The 27,136-nt window shown below is 46.3% G+C and overlaps 1 protein-coding gene and 1 pseudogene across 1 annotated transcript in view; one reads left to right on the forward strand and one right to left on the reverse strand.

The window, feature by feature from the left end:
- Nucleotides 1–1,578: 1,578 nt before the first annotated feature.
- LOC126281686 (furin-like protease 1) overlaps nucleotides 1,579–27,136 on the forward strand; it is a 1,379,773-nt gene continuing 1,354,215 nt past the window's right edge. Inside the window, exon 1 of the mRNA XM_049980852.1 lies at nucleotides 1,579–1,918. Within this exon, the coding sequence (XP_049836809.1) occupies nucleotides 1,751–1,918 (168 nt within the window). The 5' untranslated portion in view covers nucleotides 1,579–1,750. The remainder of the gene's footprint in view (nucleotides 1,919–27,136) is intronic.
- Nucleotides 22,136–22,253, reverse strand: LOC126282588 (5S ribosomal RNA; annotated as a pseudogene).

Consider the following 27,136-nt stretch of genomic DNA (forward strand, 5'->3'; position numbering starts at 1 on the left):
AGTTCTAGAGGACTGATGACCTCAGAAGTTAAGTCCCATAGTGCTCAGAGCCATTTGAACAATTTTCTTATAAAGGCTTTCGTTGCCATAGCCAGTCTACATTTTATATCCTCCCTACTTCGACAGTAATTACTTATTTTGCTTCCCAAATAATAAACTTCGTTTACTACTTTAAGTGTCTCATTTCCTACTCTAATTCCCTCAGCATCAGCCGATTTAATTCGACTACATTCAATTATCCTCGTTTCGCTTTTGTTGATGTTCAACTTATATCCTCCTTTCAAGACACTGATCATTCCGTTCAACTGCACTTCCAAGTCCTTTGCTGTCTCTGACAGAATTACAATGTCATCGGCGAACCTCAGACTTTTTATTTCTTCTCCATGTACTTTAATACCTACTCCGAATTTTTCTTTTGTTTCCTTTACTGCTTGCTCAATATACAGATTGAATAACATCGGGGAGAGGCTACAACCCTGTCTCACTCCCTTTCCAACCACTGCTTCCCTTTCATGTCCCTCGACTCTTTTAACTGCCATCTGGTTTCTGTACAAATTGTAAATAGCCTTTCTCTCCCTGTATTTTACCCCTGCCACCTTCAGAATTTGAAAGAGAGTATTCCAGTCAAAATTGTCAAAAGCTTTCTCTAAGTCTACAAATGCTAGAAAGGTTTGCCCTTCCTTAATCTAGCTTCTAACATAAGTCGTAGGGTCAGTATTGCCTCACGTATTCCAACATTTCTGCGGAATCCAAACTGATCTTCGTCGAGGTCGGCTTCTACCAGTTTTTCCATTCGTCTGTAAAGATTTCGCGTTAGTATTTCGCAGCTGTGACTTATTAAAGTGATAGTTCGGTAATTTTCACATCTGTCAACACCTGCTTTCTTTGGGATTGGAATTATTATATTCTTCTTGCAGTCTGAAGGTATTTCGCCTCTTTCATTCATCTTGGTCACCAGATGGTAGAGTTTCGTCAGGACTGGCTCTCCCAAGGCCGTCAGTAGTTCCAATGGAATGTTGTCTACTCCCGGGGCCTTGTTTCGACTCAGGTCTTTCAGTGCTCTGTCAAACTCTTCACGCAGTATCGTATCTCCCATTTCACCTTCATCTACATCCTCTTCCATTTCCATAATATTGTCCTCAAGTACATCGGCCTTGTATAGACCCTCTATATACTCCTTCCACCTTAAGTCGTAGGGTCGCTATTATCTCTCGTGTTCCAACATTTCTACGGAATCCAAACTGATCTTCACCGAGGAAAACAATTGGATATTTAGACGGCTGAAAGGTGTTTCGATTCGGTGTTCTTTTCCAGAAGCTGTTTCTTTCCTAGTACAGTAGATGGTGCTTTGAAGGCTGCCTGCCTAAAGCCGGCGGTGACTGCGTAGGCCAAGCAAAGTGCGTCAGCCGGCCGCCGTGTTAACACTGTTTAGCGGAGTGCGGCCGGCCACGGCCCGCTGCGGGCCGAGCTGAGGAACGCGGGCGGCGGCGGCAACGGCACGCGGCCAGCTGCCCGCGCATGCGCACAGCGCCGGCCGCCTCCGTCGTCTGCGGCGGTGTCGGCGGCGAGCGGCGGCTCAGATGCTCGCGGACCGACGGCCGCGACGGACCGGTGGCCAGGCTCCGCGCTGTGACTACGGGCGAGAGAGCGACGCGAGTGCAGTGTGCGTGTGCTTGACAGGCAGGGCGAGTGCAGGGCTAGAGGACCATGACGGCGGGCCGCAGCTGATCGCCGCCCACGCACCCGTAGCATGGCGCCGCTGCTGCTGCTGCTGCTCCCGCTAGCTGCCGCCCACGTGGGGGCGGAGGGGCGAGAGGCGCCGCAGCGCTACACACGCCAGTGGGCCGTCCACGTGGAGGGCGGGCCGCCCGTGGCCGACGCCGTCGCCGCCAAGCACGGCTTCGTCAACCTCGGACAGGTGAGTCGGCAGCCGCGGACCGGTGGCTGGGGCACGCGAGTCGGAGATCGCCACTGTAGGGCTCTCCCGTACAATCCGCGAGGGACACTGTAAACACCTCCGTGCGTGCTGTAGTGTTTTAGTCTTTTTCTTCCGCGTCCAAGTGTTCAAATGTGTGTGAAATCTTATGGGACTTAACTGCTAAGGTCATCAGTCCCTGCCGTGCGGTTCTAGGAGCTTCAGTCTGGAACCGCGTGACCGCTACGGTCGCAGGTTCGAATCCTGCCTCGGGCATGGATGTGTGTGATGTCCTTAGGTTAGTTAGGTTTAAGTAGTTGTACGTTCTAGGGGACTGATGACCTCAGCTGTTAAGTCCCATAGTGCTCAGAGCCATTTGAACCATATCATCAGTCCCTAAGCTTACACACTACTTAACCTAAATTATCCTCAGGACAAACACATACACCCAAGCCCGAGGGAGGACTCGAACCTCCGCCGCGACCAGCCGCACATTCCGCGTCCTTGTGGGGTTGCTGGAGCAGGGTGTCTCAGATTTACATATCCCATGTTACCATTTCAAACATAATTTTAAAGATTGTAGCCACATTCGTACCAAATTGGGCTCTGGTGACTTCTATCTACATGAAAACTAACTATTCCTCATTTATTGAAACTTTCGAAGTAGGCTCTGACGGGATGGGCAACGTCTGGCTTGAAGTGAATACCCATTCAGATGCTTCAGAATTTTTGCAACGCCTACACTTAAACCTTTCCTGAGCATTAGCACTAAAACGCGCTAGCACTACTTCAGATCTAATCCACTAAGCAGCATACCGAATTCCTTAACTGAGTCTGTTTACCTGCGCCGCTTAAAATACGCAACTCTTGAGAACACTACAGTCCAAACCTACGACACACTCATTATGCGAATTATATGTGGGACAAAGTATACTCCTCCCGTCTTCGAAAAAATTTGTTTCCAAAATTTTAAATGTGATGCGCATCTGTTGTTTTGTAGTAACCACCTTTGAGCTTCCGGGGCCTCTATGGAAAACAATAAAACTTTACTTAGCCTTAATCTGGATGTCCTGTATCAATTATGTAAATGAAGCCTAGTAAGTATCCTACGCTGACGAGCAGTATGCTAATGAGTAGCTGGTCGGACTGTAGTTGCTAGCCACGTTCTTCTCCAGCATTCTTCCGATGAATTTCCACCATGAAGTCGCACACAATACGATATCTCTCTCAATTTAGAAATTGTGGCTGTACATATTAAAATCGGCAACTGAGTAACGAGACCCTACTGGATGTGCGCTTGTTCGCTAGCACTGCCACGCGCACTGTTTACTTTGACAGCACGACGCGCTTCTCTGCACGACGCGTCGGCTTACCGCAGGCGTTGCTGCGTTTCACGCTGGCAGACCCTTTGCTTTGTATGGTCCTGCACTGTTTGGCTACACAGGGCTAGCAATGCGCTGCGGCCTGCCTGTCTGAAACTGCGTCGAAGCGCGGGCGATGCCGTCTTGCTCAGTCGTTCGTAGCTGAGTGCCTAACGGTTCTGCGATACTTTCGCTTCTGACGGAGAATTCTCCGGGTGGGGTGACGCCTGCGTCGCGTAAACTCGTTCGTCCGTCGACGGGATGCAGTGCTGTCATTTCTCACGTTGCTTTCGGTAGACAACGACGTATATCCCATGAGCAGAGTCCGGAGACACAAACTCCCCCACATACTAAGACGCGACTCGCAGGCCTCATCTGACATCAACACAGCCGCGCTAGCATGTAGATCTGCTCCGCAAACGAATATCTCTGTAAATGAAAGTCTCATTGTCATATGCAACGCAAGTCGTCTCCGATGTTCAGCTCAATGTCAGAGATTGCAACAATGTCATAATTCTAACAAATTGTTAGAAAGTTCTCCCCCAACAGTGTATAGGCTTTACTACTATGAGAATAGCACTATCTTCTGGTAGCACAATCGTAGACGTCAAACACACAAATTCAGCAACGTTTCACTCTTCAGAAGTCGATAAGTAGTTGCTGACAAAGTGTGTAGAACGTAATGTTTCTCTTTAGCGAACAAACGTACTTTTATGAATAAGCAAATACGTCGCGTCGAAACAACAGGAAGTGCAGCACTTCAAAAATGGCTCTAAGCACTATGGGAGTCAACATCTGAGGTCATCAGTCCCCTGGACTTAGAACTACTTAAGCCAAACTAAACTAAGGATATCACACACATCCATGCCCGAGGCAGGATTCGAACCTGCGACAGTAGCAGTCGCGTCGTTCCGGACTGAATCGCCTAGAACCGCTCGGCCACAGCGGCCGGTAGTTCAGCACTGCCGCAGTATAATAGCGGCAGGCAAGGCAAAGCAGCTTTGTATTCTGTGTGTTCACCGTTTGTTAATTTGCGGTTAGCCTCACTTGTCCGCGTTAAGTTGTAGCGACCCAGCGGCTGGGAAGGACAGCTTCGTGTAGTGCCGCGAACTTGCGCAGAAGACGTCAAATTAAAAGTTGTATCGTTATATCTGCAACAAATCTTTTCCAGTAAAAGACCGTACGTAGTATAGCGAGGACATTTTTACGACTCACGTGAATGAAAATAGAAGTATACTTGAATAAACGGTTCCGCAAATATTAGTTCATGAGTTAGGTTAACCTCATTACGTATAAAGTTCTCGTATGTGCGGATAGAGATCAAATACTTGTGAATATGTAACCGCGGTGGTAGTCCAGATAGATAAATCTGTGACTGGGTCACTTTAACAAAAATGCTGAAAATGCTGTGGTGTTGCAGTTGAAGAGAAAAAAATGTATACATACAGTTATTAACAAACTTTAAGTACTAGTTGGCAGCCATGGAACGGGGCTGGGAAAACAGCGCTGCGTGATTTTGCAATAGGAGTTATTTCCTCAACAAGATAACATCCGCCGTTACCACGCATTGCGGAGTAATCATCTGGCAGGTGTTTCAGCGCCCTATGCCATTGAGTTCATTTCCAAGCTGCTAACAGCGAAAACCTCGCTCTCGGCGGTGCTCTTCAGAATCAGTTACCGCTTCTGTCGTATTGGAATCCTGTGGAGCAGCGTGCTGGAATTTTTCGTTGTTCTGTGTAGTTGTTTCGCATAAAAGTTGCTTTTCATAGAAGTCACAAATAAAATCCTAAGAGAAGTGAACATTATCTTCCACTTGCTATAATCGTGCGCAGCTTTGCTCTGTATATCAGGTACGATGGGGCTTAGCACCGATAAGCATGTTATCTGCTTCTCTCCGATCCCATCAGTTACCTGCACAGTGCACGTGTAACGGCGCAGAACTGTACGTGACTCGGCATGTGGGTAACTCGTTCTGTCTGCTGCGCTGGGAAATCCCCACTTGCTGGATGGAGTTCGCGGAGACGAACTCGCGTGTTTCGTAGTTCCATTCTGCGTCATACGATCGGTACAGTCTCGTTTTCCTTATCGAAATAATTTTACTTGTCTTGAACCTGGAATTGCACTTACGTCGATTTCCACTTGTCATGATCTGCCCAGGGTGAGCAACTGTGAATGGATCCTTTATTGCTCCTCGTAATGCTGGCAGTTCTTTAAGTGAAGCTAGTGGATACACTTTCACTCTTCTACTGAAAGCCATCTTCTCCTTGCATTGAATGTAGTGGCGCCAGCGTATCTTGCCTTCTTGGTGAATAGCGTTTCCAATATTCCTTCCTTTGTCTGGAACAGGCGGCGTGTATTTACCTGACGTCGACGAGTTAATATGCCATATGAGAAACCCATAGCTATATTCTCTCATTTCATCTCACTTGGACGCTTTGTTGCTGGATTACATTACCATCTGTTACTTAAATACGCGGTTTATACAAAGATCTGCAACGGTTCACTGCTTCGAAGTGGATTCAAACAGTGATTGCTTGCCGTTTTACGCATTTACATTCAATTAAGTCACGTGTTCTAAAATATCCATAATGGATAAGCTTAATAAAAGGTGTTTATTTTTTACTAGCAATCGAGTAAAAAATTGAAATATCAATTAGCTGTACCAGCCGTACTAAAATTTTTCGTTTTTAAGTAAACCTTTTAAAGGGGTCATTTTCATTGGTAAAATTTGCATTGGTTTCAAATATTGCGCTGTTACAGAAAAAGGGAAAAGCGAAGAGTGCCATTTCAATAACAAACGAGCAAGTAACACATTTAAGTCCTGTGAACACGGACAAGCTGTGGATGAAAACACAAGGAATTACTCTTCGGGATGTCGGTTGTCGTTGAAACAACCGGTAGTTACATATACGGCAGTTTAACCTGACTTAAAAACCACTCAAAATAACTTGTTTATGAAATAACCGATTTTCGGTTTTCATTCCTCTTATTTCCCGCAGTAAACGCCGAAATCGAACAAAGATTAAAATGTTTTGACTCTCTTAGAACCAAAATATTAAATTAAATAGGTAAATGGAAAAAAATCTTAGTTCGCCCACCTTCGTTGCCTCGAAACATGGTAAATGGTTGAATGCTACATAAAATCATCATTGTTCTCCCACTGACTCCTATTTTTTGAACTCTGCTCAGAAATCAAAAATCGGGATCATACCACTATTTGGGGATTACGAACAGTTAGTGTTAAAGGTTGAAAATTGAGGTTGAAGAGCTGTTTTACGTGTTAGTCAGTTTACAAGGGGCAAGAGACAGATAGAGGAATATTTTCACACACAGGCAGCGGATGAGATACTTTCTATTTTTATTGTGTGCTATGAACTAATAGTAAACTTTTGCACATATTCCAGTTAGCATAACAGTAATAATTTATTATCTCGTATAAATCGCGGAGAAATATTGAATCGCTTGACGCAAATGAAACAGTGTTCTTCCTTGCCAAATCACGCCTTAAAAATATTTCCAGGCTAGATTCGGTGCCGTTCTGCAGTACAACGGATGTTCGGCGACGATAGCGAGAAACTGCGGTGCAGACCAACTTGGGTTAAGTATTTCACGCTGCACGTACACGCGTACCTATAACCACGGCACACGGCAACAAGGACATAATTGTCTGAGCAACGCTGTACCAATTAGTATAGCCGATACTGATGGTGATAAATCCAAGACAGTCTTACAATTTACGTTTGTCTCTGTTCTTGTGATTAGGATCTGGTAGCGGCAGGTGACCTGAAGATAAAAAGGGGCATAGACTGATTGTGAAGTGTAAGATTTGCAGCTGTAATCGCCATCGCTGCGAGTGCAGGCCGGAGGAATGCAAAAGCTGTAATTCTCGGTACATTGCCGTATTCAAAACGATACCGCGGCCGATGGTTGCAGTACTTAAGTTATTATATCCTCTGCGTACTTGATGTTACAGGCTGCAATTGCCACAGTTTATCGGCTAGTCACCTTCATGTTTTTCAGGCTTTAGGGTTGTACCGTGTTTGAAATAACCGTTAATTTACATTACATACCAGTTTTCAAAGTTGCCGAATTACGTTGCTACCGGTTCGACCGCTTTTGAGTGTCGCACTTGCTGCACCGCCAACTGCAGAGAAGCTGTCGTCTGTTTTGATGTTGCATAGCTAATTAATTATCTGCGTAACAGCATATTTGTTTATTTAGATACCAATGCTCTTATTTTTCTGTCTTTGGTCACAGCACAGCTCTTTACGTACGCACATGAGACATTGCAATCAGACACACATGCCGAAGCAAGATAAAGCAACTTTTGTTTTTCTGTGCTAAATATGTATTGTTGCAGACTCTAGAACAATACTTCTTATTTCGACAACAATCAAATCTTGGACTGTGTTACGTGATTTAGTCTGAATAGGTAAATTTCAAACTTCAGGGAGCAAAACGTCAGACAACATCACGATTGTGGTTTTGTGGTGATTACGGTCAGTCATTGTCTGTTGATGTTGATGGTTCAAATAGCTCTGAGCACTATGGGACTTAACATCTTAGGTCATCAGTCCCCTAGAACTTAGAACTACTTAAACCTAACTAACCTAAGGACATCACACAACACCCAGCCATCACGAGGCAGAGAAAATCCCTGACCCCGCCGGGAATCGAACCCGGGAACCCGGGCGTGGGAAGCGAGAACGCTACCGCACGACCATGAGATGCGGGCTGTTGATGTTGACAGTTGCATTTTTGACCTCATGGATTAGGATCCTCCAGCCTCTGTACCCTGTAGCAGTAAGTCTTCAAAGGCGCCGTAGTGACAATCTTTCATTTTTTTTTTTTCCTTGTCATGACTGCCCTGCAATCGAACGTTCGCGGCCGTGGATCCAACAAAGCCGAGACGTGCTCTCCGCGGTTTTAACCGTCATCCTACGCTGGCAAAACTGCATTTATTATAAACGGTTACGTGCACAGTGACGTCGCGTTCTTCGGAATAGCAAACAAACTAGCTGGATATCATTTACTATTTCTTTTAACAGTGTCCACTTCCTCTTCCGTATTGTGGGCCAACCTCCGACGGCTCTCTGGGACCAAGGTTCATTACCCAGTTTCCGGCCTGACAGGAGCATACGATATCATAGTGGATCCTCTTGCTATCTCCAACACCTTGGGCCGCCATTTTGCGAAGATTTCGAGGTCCTCCCATTATCACCCTGCCTTTCTCCATTGAAAAAGAGCGGAGGCGGCTAGGGCGATACCTTTCTCTTCTCAGAATAGTGAGTGCTACAATGTCGCCTTTACTATGAGGGAGCTAGATCATGCTCTCAGTTCGTCCCGATCCTCCACCCCAGGCCATTCACATTCAGATGTTGTAGCATCTTTCTCTCGCAGTCAACCAATTTCTGCTTTATACGTCAACCGCGTATGAGCAGAAGACAAGTTTTCCAAGTGTTGCAGTGAAGTCAGTCATACCCAATCCTAAGCCCGATAACTACCGCCCTATTTTTCTCACCATCCAGCGTAATGGAACTAAGATTCATGCCCAGCTTGTATGGTGGGTCGAGCCTCGCAACTTACTATCCACTGCACGTCTGGATTACGAGGGGGGCGTTCTGCAGTTGACCATGTCGCCTCTTTGTCCACCCATGTTATGAATGGTTTTTTGCGGAAATCCCAGACTGTGGCCGTGTTTTTCGATATGGAGAAAGCCTACGGCACTTGCTGGGTGATTGGTATCCTCCGTACTCTCTACTTGTGGTGCTTCCGGGGTAGCATGCAACGTTTCCTTCAGGAATTTTTAAAGTCCGATTTTTCAAGGTACTTGCGGGTTTTGCTTCGTCGGACACATTCGTCCAGAAAAACGGTGTGTCTCAGGGTTCCGTCATGAACGTCGTCATTTCTGCTATCGTCATTAACCCTAAATAGCTTGTCTCCCGCCCCGGCTCCCTTTTTACAACGATTTTTTTCCAATTATTGCAGTTATACACGGATTTGTCTCATTGAACCTCGTATTCAGCGATGTCTCGATCGTTTTTACTCATATAGCATCGACAATGGCTTTCGTTCTTCTACTGACCAAACCGTTTCTTATGAATTTCTGAAGGCGCAGTTAATTTCTTCTACAGTCTTTACATCTTGGGCTTTTTGCTCTCCCGTTCATTGAAACTACACAATTCCCGGGGCTCATGCTTAATACGAAACTTACTTGTGTCTCCCACGAGTCTTACATGGCAGGCTGCTGTATGCGGAGCCTCAGTATGCTGTGTCTCCTCAGTGGTACCTCCTGTGTAGCAGATCGAATCACCCTCCTCCGTTTTTACCGGATCCTTGTCCGTTGGAAATTAGACAAAGGGTGTTTCGTTTACAGGTCTACAATTCCGCCACTTTCACGCCGAAGCTACCGAAACTACTGCCCTACAGCCATGAATTCCTCCTCAGCATGTATGCATACCGTTTCTGTGCAATGCCTGGCCGCCCATCCTATGTCTCCTTCTTCGATGACTCCTTTGATTGTTTTCTCGTGGAGCTCGCTTTAGACTCCTGCTCCGGAAGCTTAACTTGACGCTACCTGACAGTTTCCCGATTGGTGTGAACCCTTCACCACATTGGCGGCCCTTGTTCACCTTGGTCTTAATTCCCTTCCTAAAGACACTCCTCCAGCCTCGCTCTATCGCCATAAGTTCCGCGACCGTCGCATGGAACTTCGCGATGATACCTTTGCATACACTGATGGCTCTCGGACTGACTGTGGTGTCGGGTGTCCCTTCGTCATTGGTACTGACGTCTTTCGGTATCGGCTTCCGGAACATTGCTCAATATTTACAGTAGAGCTCTTCACTCTGTATCAGATCACGCAGTACATCCGGCGACACAGGCTTTTCAATTGCGTCATCTGGTCCGACTTTCTTAGTGACTTTCAAAGCCTCTGTGTGCTGCACACCGTCCATCCCTTAGTGCAACGGGCCCAGGAAAGCTGTCACTTGCTCACTACTGATGGAGCCCACACTGGTATTTATGTGGGTTCCTGGTCACGTCGGTCTGACAGGAAACGAGGCTGCTGTCCTCGTACTTCGGCCTGCTAGTTCTTCCATTCCCTACTGTGATCTCTGTGTTGAGCAGGTGGTGCCACTTTGGCATTACCACTGGTCCTTCTTACATGAGAACAAGCTCTCGGTCATTAAGCCTCTCCTAGCGGCTTGAACGGCCTGCTCTGGGCTCTCTCGCCACGAGATTATTTTAGCTAGGTTGCTTATTGAGCATTGTCTTTTTAGCCATCATCATTTGTTAAGTGGTGTTTCCCCAGCTGGTTGCTGGTTCCCGTCAACCTTTGACGGTCACCCGTTTCCTGACGGAATGTCCTTTTTTTAAACTACTTACGTTCTAATTTGTTTTTGCCATCTGAGTTATTGACCGTTTTAGTGAACGACACGCGGTCTGTGGACCGCATTTTACTTTTCATCCGTCGTAGCAATATGACGAAGGACGTTTTCTTTCATTGAGGACCTCCGTTTGTCTATGGAGTTCTCCCTTTAGCTGTCTTCTCTTTCATCGTTTGGGATTAACGTGTAGTCGTTTTTAACTCCTCTCTTTGTCTTGTGGGAGAGTGTGTCACAGAAAGACACAGGATTTGGGCTGGAAACTAAAAGAAAAGCGTTTCTCGTTGCGACGGTATCTTCTCACGAAATACCAGTCACCAACTTTGTCCTCCGAATGCGGATTATTTTGTTCACACCGACCTACATAGGGAGGAACGATCACCACGATAAAATAAGGGAAGTGAGAGCTCGTACGGAAAGATATAGGTGTTCATTCTTTCCGCGCTATACAAGATTGGAATAATAGAGAGTTGGAAAGGTGGTTTTATGAACCCTCTGCCAGGGACCTGAATGTGATTTGCAGAGTATTCGTGTAGATGTCTTCGTGTTCTACAGTTTTCACTTGAGCTCGTATGATCCTATTTGGTTTTGCCCCCAACCAACCAAAACAAAAACAATCGCTCCGTTTCTTTCTGTGTGGCTAGTAATTCTTAAGTGAACTTCCGCTCGCTACATATGTTAGCTGGCAATTCTTTGTATTACTTCAAAGATTTGCTTCAGCTCAAAAAGCATTTTAAAATACTGTCATACTGTAAGAAAAGACGTAGACACCTTCTCGGCCGTAATGCTTCAGGTATTTTGGCTGCAGAGCTTTCGCGGTCATTTCCACGGTGCCACGTGGCCAGAACAGATCCCAGTCTGCAGTGACAGGGTAGCCGCCAGCACTGTGCAGCAGCCGACTGCTACCTGCCGAGTAGACAGCCAGATAACGACGCAGACGTCGTGCCCTGCTCACAGGCAGGTAGTTCGCCCGTTAGATAGGCGAGGGCCATTGTTTACCGGTAGTTAAGACTGCAGATTGCTGCTCCTCTCTCCGTGGCTGCGTCTGCCGCCGCAGCTAGCGCTGCCGTCTTCAGTGCCTCGTCACGCGCAGAAGCCGATCACAATCGGCGGCTGCTTGTTTTGATCCCTTCATGCGTTTAGCAAGCACTGTACAGCTGACCGAAGGGAGCGAAGAGGCACCGTTACGTGACTAATGAGGTGAATACGGGCACTCTTTCTGTCTGTCAAGTATTCTAGTCTGACGTATCGGTGTTGTCGTGATGAAGATTGATCCTGCTCCCTTTCTTTTTTTAAACCGATGACGGAGCATTAATGTTTTTATTTATTCAACCAAATCGCATTAGGAGCTGCAGACCCTTTCTGACATAGTCGGCTATTCCTCCATCTTTTAAAGTGTTTACGATTTATTCAGCCTAACCAAAAAAACAAACCATAATCATCTTGGAAGTGCGTCGCGGACGAACCACTTCCGTTGGTAGAATGAGATTTACACTCTGCAGCGGAGTGTGCGCTGATACCAATCTTCCTGGCACATTAAAACTGTGTACCGGACCGAGACTCGAATTCGCGACCTTTACCTTTCGCGGGCAAGTGCTCTACCGCTGCAGAGTGAAAATCTCATTCTGGAAGCATCCCCCAAGCTGTGGCAAGGCCATGTCTCCTCAATATCCTTTCTTTCAGGAGTGCCTGTTCTGCAAGGTTCGCAGGAGAGCTTCTCTAAAGTTTGGAACGTAGGAGAAGAGGTACTCGCAGAAGTAAAGCTGTGAGGACGGGGTGCTCAGTTGGTAGAGCAAAAAATGGTTCAAATAGCTCTGAGCACTATGGTACTTGACATCTATGGTCATCAGTCCCCTAGAACTACTTAAACCTAACTAACCTAAGGACATCACACAACACCCAGCCATCACGAGGCAGAGAAAAATCCTTGACCCCGCCGGGAATCGAACCCGGGAACCCGGGAGTGGGAAGCGAGAACGCTACCGCACGACCACGAGATGCTGGCTTGATAGAGCACTTGCCCACGAAAGGCAAAGGTTCCGAATTCGAGCCTCGGTCCGGCACACTGTTTTATTCTGCCAGGAAGTTTCACTTCCGTTGGTTTCCTCTCCTCTTAGAACTCTCAAACAGATGACTGCGGCTTATTTTCCTGGTCGCAGTAACATATCGAAGTCCCAAATTCTTTCACAATGCTGTGTATACGCATTCCAAATTTCCTTGGTAGATTTTTGTTTAGCACTTTCTTGCAGCATTGTGACGAGACTGTTTTTGAATATTGGTGGAACTGTACGCTTTTCAACAGTTTAATGTATACGCGAAATAGCGTCCTGCAGTCTGCTACATCACCAAGCGTGCCTCTCTCACACGAAGTCAAATCATGTTCCGCCACAGCACAGACGTTTTGTAGAATAAATAGATTTTGTCGACATTCGCAAAATTCCAGAATAAATCTTTATTCTTCAGTGCAGAGTACACTGATTTGCAACTTCGTAGCAGATAAAAAGTGTACGACGGACGGGGATTCATCCCAGGTAAGACGACGTCGGTGGCACGCAGTTTTCACGTGCCTGGAAGTTTCATTTACTAAATTCATCACTCACGGAGCAACGACCGTGACAAAATTCGGCAAACCAACTGCAAAGTCTTAGGTGAAGATGGCTGATTGGCAACAGTTGTCGGAGCTATCTGTGCCATTGCTCTTGATCTAGGCCGTTAAGATCTCTTCATGTAAGGACCGGATGGATATATCAACCAAGACGGCCGATGTGGTCGAGCGCTTCTAGGCCCTTCAGTCTGGAACCACGCGACTGCCACGGCCGCAGGTTCGAATCCTGTCTCGGGCATGGATGTGTGTGATGTCCTTAGGTTAGTTACGTTTAAGTAGTTCTAAGTTCTAGGGGACTGATGACCTCAGATGTTAAGTACCATAGTGCTCAGAGCCATTTGAACCATTTTTGATATATCAAGCAGAAATTTGTCACATTCTAACGTCTACGGCTCCTTGGAGACGTAAAAAAAGTGAAGCTTCTAAATCAGTGCACTCAAAAGATACGGCCGTCTATGTCACAAACTCACTTACTAAAACCTATAGGGTACTCAAAGGTTTCACAGTACAAGTAATGGGAAAAAATCACAAAACTGTTAATTTGTAATTATAGCATACGAAAAAATACTTTTGTCATTTGTTATGAGACTTCAAACATGAAAATTTTCTCGGAAGTTTTGGAATCCCTGGAGCCGACATCTTGCCAGCACGTACCGATAACAGGCAAGCATCGAAGAGATTCTCGATTCCCGGAATTGATGTGCTGCCTGTGTACAGAATTAAGTTTGTATGGAATTCTCAGTGCGCTACTCCTGCTCGCAGCTGGCATTTTTTCCCCAACATTGTTCCTTTAAGCGCACAGTTTCGTGGTGGGTCGTTTTGTTAAGAATGGTGCTTTGAATTTGTTGCTGCGTTCCTAGCGCTAAAATTCATATGATTTGTCTCTGCTGAACCACCGAAGTAACGACGAGCATATGAGATAAAAAAAAAAGAGGAAATGCGCTCCAGTATGACAGTCATAAACGCGGCCCTAGAAATCGCAACTGCCTGCGTTCGATGACGTTTTGCCAGTCCGTGCGCCGTTAAACAGAACCAAAGAGTAGCAAATGATAAGTTAAAAACTAAATAATTGTCTCAGCTTCACGTAGTGATTATAAAACGTACTGCGCATTATAGAAAATTGCGAATCAAACGAAAATACTTTCAAATCAGCTTGTTCTGTAAAGTAAACGCCGCGCGGGATTAGCCGAGCTGTCTCAGACGCTGCAGTCATTGACTGTGCGGCTGGTCCCGGCGGAGGTTAGAGTCCTCCCTGGGGCAGGGGTGTGTGTGTTTGTCCTTAGGATAATTTAGGTTAAGTAGTGTGTAAGCTTTAGGGACTGACGACCTTGGCAGAGGCTATTTCGCGTACACATATCCCATATGATTTCACACAGATTTGAACATTTTTTCTAAAGTAAACAACCGATCACTGAACTGAGTTCACAATACACTTTTCAGATAACAGCTCAGCTACTGCGCTCCGTGGTATTACACTTCCTAACAATATTTAAAAATATGAATGACAACTACAATAATCCTAGTTTGGTTGGGCGTCAGTCCAGAACCGCCGTTATGAAAATCAGTACGACTGTTTCGATTCCAAAATGTCTCGCTTTCTTTACAACAAAGGCGGGCTGTGGATACCGTGCCTCCTACACCAGTGTTCCGTGTCTCGCACCACGTTCACATTAGTCACTTGTGTACTGAATTGCCCGAACGCGAAGTCGGGTGCTGGCTGTGACGTCCCATGTGGACTACGTGACAAAAATTTTTCCTAAGTTAATAATAAAATATTTTCCCAAATTGTCGTTCTTTTTCCAACCTCAAAACAGTTTGACACCCATTCTCCTGGCCTTATGTCTCAAATTATTGTTTTAGCGGGAGATAAAGTAACGTACCTAGCTAGACCTCTAGACTGAACAAATAGCTCGGTCAATTTCTGAACTGCGGTTGTCTTAACAATATCGAATGATAAAATGACTGTAATGATGCATCGCAAAATCATCCAGCGCCCACCTGTAAATATGTAAAGACGGCTCCTAGTATACTGTTTCGAGCAATAGCGTGGGGTTACTGCTCCCTCTCTCTCTCCCCCCCAGACGAGACTGGGGCATTTTGGTTGTGTCACGTAGCTGAACGTACGAGATCTCAGCTCGTATGTACATACAGAGCGGTGTGTGTGTGTGTGTGTGTGTGTGTGTGTGTGTGTGTGTGTGTGTGTGTGTGTGGAGGGGGGGGGGTGATTAGAGTTTACATACGAATAATGAGCGAAATACGTTGTTCAGGATGTAAAATTTGATTACCAATATTCTCAGGTCACGAGGCTGTATCTGACCGAAAACCAAGGCGAGGCAGTGGTGCAAGCAACTAAACACAATGCATATGAGCTCCAAATCGTAGAGCGCTGAGAAGTTCGCTGCAAAGGCAGAGTTCTAACTGACGCATCCCGGACATAAATATTGCGCAATATTATTGTGCCGTTCGTAGCCTCGCAGTGCGTCGAGTATATTGACATAGTATTATTGTATAAATGATATTGAGGTCTGCTTCAGTAGATGCACGATCAGGGCAGAGGATTGCTAAGCGAAAGGACCCGGGTTCGATTCTTCGTCAGGTGTGATATTTCCCCCGCTAGGATCTGGATGTTGTGTTGTTCTTACGTTCGTATTGTCGTAAATCGCATTACAGTATTGAGATGAGGTAACCAACAATTAAAAAAGTTTGAAGACAGCACAAGTTCCTCTGTACTGTATTGACAATACAGGTTTCCATATTCACAACTAAGACGGCTTATGTTTTTTTATCAGGTTGGTTGCAAGTGCAGTCCGTAGTGGAGGAGGAAGTGTGGTGTATAATTTTAGCAACGATGGCGTAGATTCAGTTTTCCAAGACTTCTCAGGTTTCAGTATTTGTCGGTGGGCTGTGGTGCTGCGGCAGATACGGATTTTGCTAATTGGCAGAGCCGAATATCTGGGATGTTCCTTGGTGGTGGTGGTGGTGGTGGTGGTGGTGGTGGTGGTGGTGGTGGTGTGTGTGTGTGTGTGTGTGTGTGTGTGTGTGTAACAGATAACAGGTAGGTGCGTCATGCTGTACCCCCCCTCCACCCCCCCGCCCCTCGGTTCGACACGTGAGCGATCGGTGGCGCGGTCTGGCTGAATTGAGCAGTACAGGGCACGTCCTTCAAATTCCACTGTGCTGCACTGTGTCTGCGTTGTGCGAGCTGAGTAATGGCTGGTTGCGGGGACGAACAAAATTCTGCACCACAACCGGGCGCTGCTTGTCACTGGGAGAGAAAGTAAAGGGAATGAATCTTCCCGTGACATGCGCGGTGTTTGCTCGCCGTGACTGCATCAGCCTGTATCTCCTGTATCTCAAGCCTCCCGGTTTGAGCTATAGTTAATGCCGTTACTTGGTTTATGCGTATCTGCTTAACGTACACCGGGTAAGTGCGCCCTGTTGATGACTTCCAGTGCAATATACATATTTCAATAGACCTGTCGAAGCACAAATTAGGGGTGGGAAAAAACGACCGGTTATAAGAGACACCGGTATTTTAGTTCTGAACTACAGGTATTTCTCAGTATTTGTTTGGTCTCGGTCACAACAGATGTTATGTGTTCACGCTAATGACCAAATAATGAATCCGAAATACTAGTTAGCTGCAGCAGCGGTGCTAAAATTTTCCTTTTTCAAATTAACTTTTTTAAAAGGAATAATTTTATATTAATAAAATTTGCACTGCTTTCAAACATTGCGTTATTATAGAAAGTGGGAAAAGCGATCGGTGTTATTTTAATAGAAGAGCCGACAGTAGCGAGCAACAAACACACAGCCTACGAGTGGGTAAAGAAAAGCTGAGACAATAATGTCTCTGTTGCCGTGTGCCTGGGGTTAAGGCACGTGCGACGTGCAGTGTGCGAGATCTGTATCCATCTCGTCTACACGGTTGTTCTTCGCTAACGTCGCCGAACATACGTTGTATTGCAAAGCGGCAGCAAATGTAGCCCGAAAATATTTTTACGAAGTAATGCAGCAGTGAAGTACAATGCTTCATTTGCTTCAAAGGAGTAAAGATTTCTCCGCAATTTCTATGAAATAGCAGGAGAGAAGTCGTTATGGTAACAGTGATAAATCGAAAACTTAACAGCAATTAATTCATAGTACACGGTAAAAATAGTAGGTAGCTGATGTTCCACCTCTGTCTACACAATATGCGTTTATATACTTGTGGCCCTCGAAAACGGACAAATTATCAGGAAAAACAGAGTTCATCAATCTTAGTTTGAACCCTGTAGTAATGACTATTAGTAATGCCCAAATAGCGGTATGATCCCCAAGTGCAACATGGTTTTTGAGTCGAGTTTCAACAAATTATAATCAGTAGGAGAATACTGGTGGTTTCTTTTTAGTATTCAACGACTTAACTCTTCTACAAAAGCAGCAAACGGCGGATGGTCTAAGTTTTTCTTTTATTTACACACTAAATTTAATATTTCGATTATGACTGAGAGAGTCAAAATTTTACAATTTTTGTCCGATTTGCACGAAACAGGCGTAACCGAAATCCGGTTGTTTCAGCGACAACTCCCATCCCCATCGCTAGCACAAGTTTCGTTTGCTTGACTTACGCATATATATATATATATATATATATATATATATATATATATATATATATATATATATATATATATATATATTCCTGGAAATGGAAAAAGAACACATTGACACCGGTGTGTCAGACCCACCATACTTGCTCCGGACACTGCGAGAGGGCTGTACAAGCAATGATCACACGCACGGCACAGCGGACACACCAGGAACCGCGGTGTTGGCCGTCGAATGGCGCTAGCTGCGCAGCATTTGTGCACCGCCGCCGTCAGTGTCAGCCAGTTTGCCGTGGCATACCGAACTCCATCGCAGTCTTTAACACTGGTAGCATGCCGCGACAGCGTGGACGTGAACCGTATGTGCAGTTGACGGACTTTGAGCGAGGGCGTATAGTGGACATGCGGGAGGCCGGGTGGACGTACCGCCGAATTGCTCAACACGTGGGGCGTGAGGTCTCCACAGTACATCGATGTTGTCGCCAGTGGTCGGCGGAAGGTGCACGTGCCCGTCGACCTGGGACTGGACCGCAGCGACGCACGGATGCACGCCAAGACCGTAGGATCCTACGCAGTGCCGTAGGGGACCGCACCGCCACTTCCTAGCAAATTTGGGACACTGTTGCTCCTGGGGTATCGGCGAGGACCATTCGCAACCGTCTCCATGAAGCTGGGCTACGGTCCCGCACACCGTTAGGCCGTCTTCCGCTCACGCCCCAACATCGTGCAGCCCGCCTCCAGTGGTGTCGCGACAGGCGTGAATGGAGGGACGAATGGAGACGTGTCGTCTTCAGCGATGAGAGTCGCTTCTGCCTTGGTGCCAATGATGGTCGTATGCGTGTTTGGCGCCGTGCAGGTGAGCGCCACAATCAGGACTGCATACGACCGAGGCACACAGGGCCAACACCCGGCATCATGGTGTGGGGAGCGATCTCCTACACTGGCCGTACACCTCTGGTGATCGTCGAGGGGACATTGAATAGTGCACGGTACATCCAAACCGTCATCGAACCCATCGCTCTACCATTCCTAGACCGGCAAGGGAACTTCCTGTTCCAACAGGACAATGCACGTCCGCATGTATCCCGTGCCACCCAACGTGCTCTAGAAGGTGTAAGTCAACTACCCTGGCCAGCAAGATCTCCGGATCTGTCCCCCACTGAGCATGTTTGGGACTGGATGAAGCGTCGTCTCACGCGGTCTGCACGTCCTGCACGAACGCTGGTCTAACTGAGGCGCCAGGTGGAAATGGCATGGCAAGCCGTTCCACAGGACTACATCCAGCATCTCTACGATCGTCTCCATGGGAGAATAGCAGCCTGCATTGCTGCGAAAGGTGGATATACACTGTACTAGTGCCGACATTGTGCATGCTCTGTTGCCTGTGTCTATGTGCCTGTGGTTCTGTCAGTGTGATCATGTGATGTATCTGACCCCAGGAATGTCTCAATAAAGTTTCCCCTTCCTGGGACAATGAATTCACGGTGTTCTTATTTCAATTTCCAAGAGTGTATATATATAATCCTGCGACGATAGTGGTGATCGTGGAAGACTATCACTGCAGCTATATACAGCTCTACTGCGCACCTCACGACACTGATAACAAAATCAGGAAGCTTCAGTGCCTTAAACGCTAGGATGCACACAATTTGCCATGGCACAGCGTTTGGAAGCTTTTTTGTGTAAACGTCTCTAGTTGCTCTAAGTGAACATTCAATTAGCCACTATTTCCACTTTCTGAATAATACCTTTTCCGTTACCATAAAATCTGGGAATTTGGGCTGTTGTGGTCTGTTTTGACAAGGTTGCGACCGGGTACACACATGTTCACAATGTTTTTGCTTAAATTTCTCATTTATTACTTGAACGGACACGCCGTAGCCCGCATTAACGTCCTCAACCCGCAGGGACTTGTCGGCTGAGCGTGGCTGTGTGGTTCCGAGTCGGATAGAGAATACTTCTGAGCCCAGTTAAGTACCGGGACTGATGACCATAGATTACTACTTAAACCTAACTAACCTAAGGACATCAAACAACACCCAGCCATCACGAGGCAGAGAATCCCTAGCTTTGTCGATAAATTATCATAAACCTTCACCTTACTTCTTATCTTTCTTATTCCGGTCACTACCCATGTTTGACTACCACCCTTCTACAAATTTCTCCCAACTGCGAAATGAGCTAGGAAGAGCACCTAATGCAGTACGTCGATATCTACCTGGGTGCGACCAATCTGACAGGCAGCTTTGACCAAACTGCAAGTCTTCGTTGATCCATTATGGATCGTGGGACAACGGCTGGCATGAACGGCCGTATGTATTGTAGAACTTTATTTTATTTTATGGACTCCTGTGTGCTACCAGTTTCGGCATTACATTGATGCCATCTTCAGGCCCCAATCGTCGTAGTCGTAAAATTGCTATACACGGAAGGAGCCATATAACTGGATCCGTGAATCAATCGTCTGCGTCGCCTGGCCACCAACAGCTGTTGCAGGACGATTGATTCACGGATCCAGTTATATGGCTCCTTCCGTGTATAGCGATTTTACGACTATGACGATTGGGGCCTGAAGATGGCATCAATGTAATGCCGAAACTGGTAGCACACAGAAGTTCTTAAAGTAAAATAAATTTCTGCAATACATACGGCTGTTGGTAAATTATTGCATCAAGAAACTGCAAGTCAGTCCCACAACCTAAAGCAGTAGTCAGTCAAGAGGAGATAGGAACTCCCGAAGATGGGGGCAACTGAATGGATGATTTGGACAAGTGGTGTACGAAGCCACCACTGATACGTCCTTCTCCCTTTTCTTCTCCCTTTTCTTCTCCCTTTTCTTCTCCCTTTTCTTCTCCCTTTTCTTCTCCCTTTTCTTCTCCCGTTTCTTCTCCCTTTTCTTCTTCTACAAAATGTGGCGACGCATCGTGGTAGCAAACGGACTGCTGTTGAGGCAGATGATGAAAGGTTCCCGTGTGGAGAACGTTTACATGGGCTGGTGTAAGGTCGTCTGATACGTCTGTCACCATTGCCGCCGATGAACTGTGCACCAAACTACTGTACCGACTTGGAAATTACTACTCCCCGCAGGAGACTTCTACGTTCAGCAAAACAGTTCCACCCCATCGGCCCCAAATGTTGAGAGTGCCAGGGTTTGGTCTGCGTTCGTCCTCGATTTGCAGTCTTTTTGTCCTGACTTAAGGTGTAAGTAGTCTGTTTTTGACACGATAAATAAGCACAGAAGATATATACGCTGGCTGAAGCGACGAATGAAACTTTGTACCAAGGCCGGAATTCGAACCATAATCTCCAGATCACTAGGCTCACGCACGAACCACTACGCTACCCTGGCGCAGAGGCTTTGAGGAACTGCACAGGCCGGACGTAGTGGCTGTGCGGTTCTAGGCGCTGCAGTCTGGAACCGCGAGACCGCTACGGTAGCAGGTTCGAAACCTGCCTCGGGCATGGATGTGTGTGATTTCCTTAGGTTAGTTAGGTTTAACTAGTCCTAAGTTCTAGGGGACTAATGACCTCAGAAGTTGAATCCCATAGTGCTCAGAGCCTATTTTTTAACTGCACAGACTACCCTAGCACACTTCCCTCGTCAGCCAAATTCCCATTCATGCCTCAGCCCACTTGGTATTCCCCCTCAACTCAACATTGATCGAAGGGGTGGATCCTGCCTGAAACCCAGAGATACGCGCCTTAATCAAATGAAACTATACGGTTCCAGAGCCCTTTCTATGCCTCAGACGTCTATGATAATACGTAGGCAGAAGCGACGAACGAAATTTTGTACCAAGATCGAGATCCGAAGCGGGATCTCTGTTTCAAATTTAGGGGAATACAGAATAGGCTGAGGCGTGAATGAGAATTCGGAATGGCGAGGGAGGCGTGCTAAGGCAGTCCGTGGAATTGCGCCAGTGTGTCAGGATGGTGGTGGTGGTAGCGCATCTGCTTAGTGAACAGGTGACCTGGGCACGAGTCCCGTCCTTCGTACAAAGTTTCAATTGTCGCTTCAGCTTATATACTTACTTAACAGATGTTTGAGACTACTCTGGAACCATATAACTAATTCCTCCCGAACAGGTCATGGAGGCCCAACGGCACCGACCGCCCGCCGTGTCATCCTCAGCCCATAGGCGTCATTGAATGCGGATATGGAGGGGCATGTGGTCAGCACACCGCTCTCTCGGCCGTATGTCAGTTTCCGAGACCGGAGCCGCTACTTCTCAATAAAGTAGCTCCTCAGCTTGCCTCACAAGGTCTGAGTGCACCCCGCTTGCCAACAGCGCTCGGCCGACTGGATGGTCACCCATCCAAGTGCTAGCCCAGCCCAACAGCGCTTAACTTCGGTGACGTGATGAGAACCGGTGTTACCACTGCGACAAGGCCGTTGGCAGAACCATATAAGTTCATCCAATTAAAGCAGAGGAGACGTTGCCGGCCTGGCAGAGCAGACTTGCGCCTCGCTGGCGGGACGGGTACTTTTTATCTGCAGCTAGCGCTAGAGGTCTGACGCTGTGACGCAGTCGCTGTGCCGTTTTATCGGATGCAGAGCGGCAAGTGAGCTCGCAGATGGCCAGGTCAGGGACGCGGGGGCCCTGGTGGTTACTCTGGGGCGTCACAACACCACACCACGCACACGCACACGCACACACACACACACACACACACACACACACACACACACACACACACACACACACACACACACTTGTTATACACTGAACGGCTTTGGTGGCACCAGCTGACACTGCAGCTGTCACAAATGGGGGCGATGCTTGCCGACGTGGACCCACCATGGCGCAGCATGCAACACTAGGGCTGCTAAATGTCGCGTGTTTTCGTTACTGGGTAAAGAATAACCCACGAGACTCCATAAACAGTTTCCTTGGCGTCCGAAACGTTTCGTTACTCGCATGTTTGCTTTCCCACGCGAGATTCATGCCCGGTTCAGTCCTAGTGGGTAGTTTCCACGTTCCTCCAATTCGTAACAAAAAAATGTTCAAATGTGTGTGAAATCTTAGGGGACTTAACTGCTAAGGTCATCAGTCCCTACGCTTACACACTACTTAACCTAAATTATCCTAAGGGCAAACACACACACCCATGCACGAGGGAGGACTATAACCTCCGCCGGGACCAGCCACAGAGTCCATGACTGTAGCGCCTCAGACCGCTCGGCTCCAATTCGTTACCCTCGGCCTACTTGGAGTAAAGGTGCTTACAAGCGACGTGTTTTTTCTGTTCACCTTACATATCCAGCAGCACAAGCTCGCATGCGTATCTGTGCAAGCGTAACTTCTTCGAAACAAAGTGCCTACGACACAGCGCTTTTCTTCCCGAATACGGTGAGAATGTCTTGCGCTGCTTAGTAGGCGGCAAGCTGCGAGGGCCTGTCTGTGTTTCGCTGTGTGATGTATTGAAATTATGCACGAGAATGCAGGAAGCTGAAGAAACGAATTAAAATTTGTGCTACGGTTGGGCCTTTTTTTAGATCTCATTTTGTTCTAAATTGTTCGTTGAATTTCAGGTTCTTCTTTGATCCATTCACTCAGCTTTTTGTCAGAGAGTAGCTAACCTCTGACCGAACACGATGAGCAGCCGTTCCGGCAAAGGGACTTGAACCGACGTCTTTTTGCTTACGAGGCAGAAATACTGACCATTACACCAACGCAACACTATGGCGAACATTGCTGCACGAGCTACACAGGTATAATGTCCTCCCCAACACAAACTTCAATGCGTATCTCCAGCTTATTTTTCCCCCTACATTGTCAGTTAAGTGTCTCTGGGAAAATTTGATAACAATATCTGTTACAATTATGCTTTAAGCCGCGCGGGATTAGCCGAGCGATCTAGGGCGCAGCAGTCATGGACTGTGCGGCTGGTCCTGGCGAAGGATCGAGTCCTCCCTCGGGCATGGGTGTGTGTGTGTTTGTCATTAGGATGATTTAGGCGAAATACTGTGTAAGCTTAGGGACTGATGACCTCAGCAGTTAAGTCCCATAAGACTTCTTACACATTTGAACATATGCTTTAAGGCGTTTTATGTCGAATGATGTCTGTCTGAGAAGCCCGCACGCTGAAATTTATGGAGTATTCATGTGGAACGCCGCCTCTAAAGATTATCTGAATAAAGATTTAAGATGTAATGCCCAGAGTGCCAAGTAGTGGCTTCACCTTGGTGTACCCACACGTTGACAAGGTTGTTTAGACTAAGCTGCAGAAGTTTCACTGGGAAGCCGTTACATATCCGCTATACAGTTCCCATTTATCCCCAGACGATTTCCGTGTTTTTAAGCCGTGAAGAAAGACATTCGTAACTGCTGGTGAGCTTCGGACGAAGAGGCGCAAACTTGGGTACAATCATGGTTGCGTAGGCAACCGCAAATATTTTCCCATGAAAACACTGTCTTCTCTCACAGTGGGATAAATATATTAACACTTATGGCGGTTATTTCAGGAATAATTAACAGTTTACTTACTTTTCAGCATTTCACTGTTCCTCACAATGACACAGAGATTCTGGCATGCATTTCCAACTATTGGGGTAGTGTTATTAGGGAATCAGTTGAAATTAAATTAGCAAAAAAGTATAAATAGAGACATAGGTTTTTACTAAAAATCTGCGCGAAATATTGCTCTTTCTAGTGTCAGAAAACAGGTAGAGTTGTGTGTGTGTGTGTGTGTGTGTGTGTGTGTGTGTGTGTGTGTGTGTGTGTGTGTGTGTGTGTAGTATCAGAAAACAGGTAGTTTTGTGTGTGTGTGTGTGTGTGTGTGTGTGTGTGTGTGTGTGTGTGTGTGTGTGACTTTATCCGAATACGCTCTTCAGAGATATTAAATTGTGCCTTCAATATGACGGAGTGTGCACCTTTCTTCGAAATACAGGCGGTTGTCGAAAACTTCATCCGTTGCATACCCGTAAATTGTTTAAAACTTATACGCCCGGGAGAAACTCGGGGTTACAGCCTTTTAATGACTTAAAGTACAAATGAGGTATTGAAAGTAATTTAAACCTTACATAACGACTAAGAAAAACACTTGACTGTTTCGCACTTTCTGGAAAAATTTCAGAAATGCGTTGTTTTGAAACGCAAAATAAATGTCTCAAAGTCGTATGTAAGTCGCTGGTTGCCAACAAACTAAATGTAGTTTCCAGTCTTTTTCGCTGTACAAATTGAATTGCGCGTAAAAGTGTCTTGCCTAGAAACAGAAGTTCCCTGCTTAACAAGCAGAAAATCTAAAATCTTGTTGCGACCTCATATAAAAATTTACAAACGAAACGTCGCCCCCGCTTGGTATTTCTCGTACGTCTGTTGTTTGGAGACTGGTTTAGCCAGAGTCGACTTAGTGTTCTTTTCTTTTGTGTCCTTGAGCACAATAAATGCGGCACAAATTGCCGAGCAAAGAAATGGATGCATAGCAGACTGCTTGAACAGTGACGTAACGTGTGGACGCGATAGCGCGCTTGCTTACGATACATTGTCAGCAGTATTCATCATCTTCCTATTCCTTCTTTCTCCGTGCCACGGTTACTGCAGTAAAGCAATTCGCCAGCGTCTCGACAGCCCACGGCGTCTAACAGGAATTTGTACTCTCCACGCAAGGTGCCGGGAGACAGATAATACCTTCCGAGTGCACGCGAGGCACAGGCGTGGCAATTCAGTTTGGAACTCTTTTGGTATGAAAAAGTATTCAACTCACGCAAATTACGATTCTACATCCGCGTACATAATGTGCAAGACAGTACATGGTGTGTGGCGGTGAGCAGCATGTACAAATTTTCTTTTCTCTTCCACTCGCAAACAGAGCGAGAGAATACATGTCTTCGTATGAGCCCTAATATCTCTTATCTTGTGTTCATAGTCCTTACGTGAAAATTATTTTGTCGGCAGTGGAATCGTTCTGCCGTCAACTTATCAATAAAAGTGCTAGTCTGCGTTACGGGTAGACACGGGACTCTGATTCGGAGAGCGGCGGTTCAAAGCCCAAATATAGGAGCCACCCTGATATAGGGGTTCCATTGTTCGCCTGAGCTACTTACGGCAGGTGGTGACGTGGTTCCTCTGAAAAGCACGCAGCTAGTATCGTTCCTCACCCTCCTTCAATTAGAAATTGTGCTAAATCTCTAATGGTCTTGTCATCGATGGGACGTTAAACAGTAAACTTCGGTTCTTCCATACAAGTCTTAGACAATGGCAGATCAGAATGTGGAAACCTCAAGAACGTTCTTAATAGCTTTTACCATGAGCGACGCTGTGCAAAGTGAGTTGAGGTCTACTCAATTCAGTCTCCTTATCTCAGATTCATATATTTCCTCTTTTTCGTCTGAAAATTTCTCAGGAGGAGACCACAGTGCGTATTTTTTCATCTGTTGAAAGAGCAGACTACCCAAATTAGCAGTTGCCCAAATTTCTTAACTTTATCCATTTTCCTGGCAACGTCTTTGTTACCTGTCTCGGCGTACAACGATTTGGATAAAATGTCTGCTTAACTACACTGATGAGGTGGTTCAGACGTTGCTGATTTACACTTTCTACACTTTCTACAGTTTACCGTCAAACTAACTTCAGCTTCCATTAGCCAATAGTCTGGCTTTAATCAACATGCGATCAACGACCCTTTAAATTCTAACCTACCAATACTCTCTCGATAAAATGTCTTTTAGGTCATCGTGATATTTCTGTCCACTGTAGCCGATTTTTCCCTTAGAAAGGAAATAGTGATTCTCCATCTACCAAGGAAATATACAAAATTTTCCTATGTTGAGCGTCTAACGACACAGCTCGATGTTACATCAGATTTTAAAGCTGTAGCTTTGTCACAGGACGTTTGAACAGCGAATAAAGTAGGCTGTATGCCAGTAATGAATTTTCGCCCCTCCGTTCTCTCTCTCTCGTCTGTATTGTCACCTTCTCAAACTCAGAACGACATCCCACACGCTCTCATCCGACGCATTGCAAAGTTCCGTATATGACACACTGCACCAGTCTCCAAAACTGACATATGTTCTAAGGCTTGCTCCAGACGAGTACGCAAAGTAAATCAGCGAATGTAGATCTGCCACTGAAGTTTCCGTTGCGCCACACCAAGTGCAAAGAAAATCACGAGACGCGTGCGGAAGGCATACACCGCGCTGAAAAATTGTGCGCCTTGTAGGCAGCCAAAGTCAGTCTTCCGCAGCTAGCCTCAAGATTTGTGCCAAGTGGGAAATGAGGGCCGGCTGTACTCCCCAAACGTCGTCTTCAAGTATCCACGTTTCCTATTTTCTTACAAAC

Source organism: Schistocerca gregaria, chromosome 7 (assembly GCF_023897955.1).
Source record: "Schistocerca gregaria isolate iqSchGreg1 chromosome 7, iqSchGreg1.2, whole genome shotgun sequence".
Lineage (NCBI taxonomy): Eukaryota > Metazoa > Arthropoda > Insecta > Orthoptera > Acrididae > Schistocerca > Schistocerca gregaria.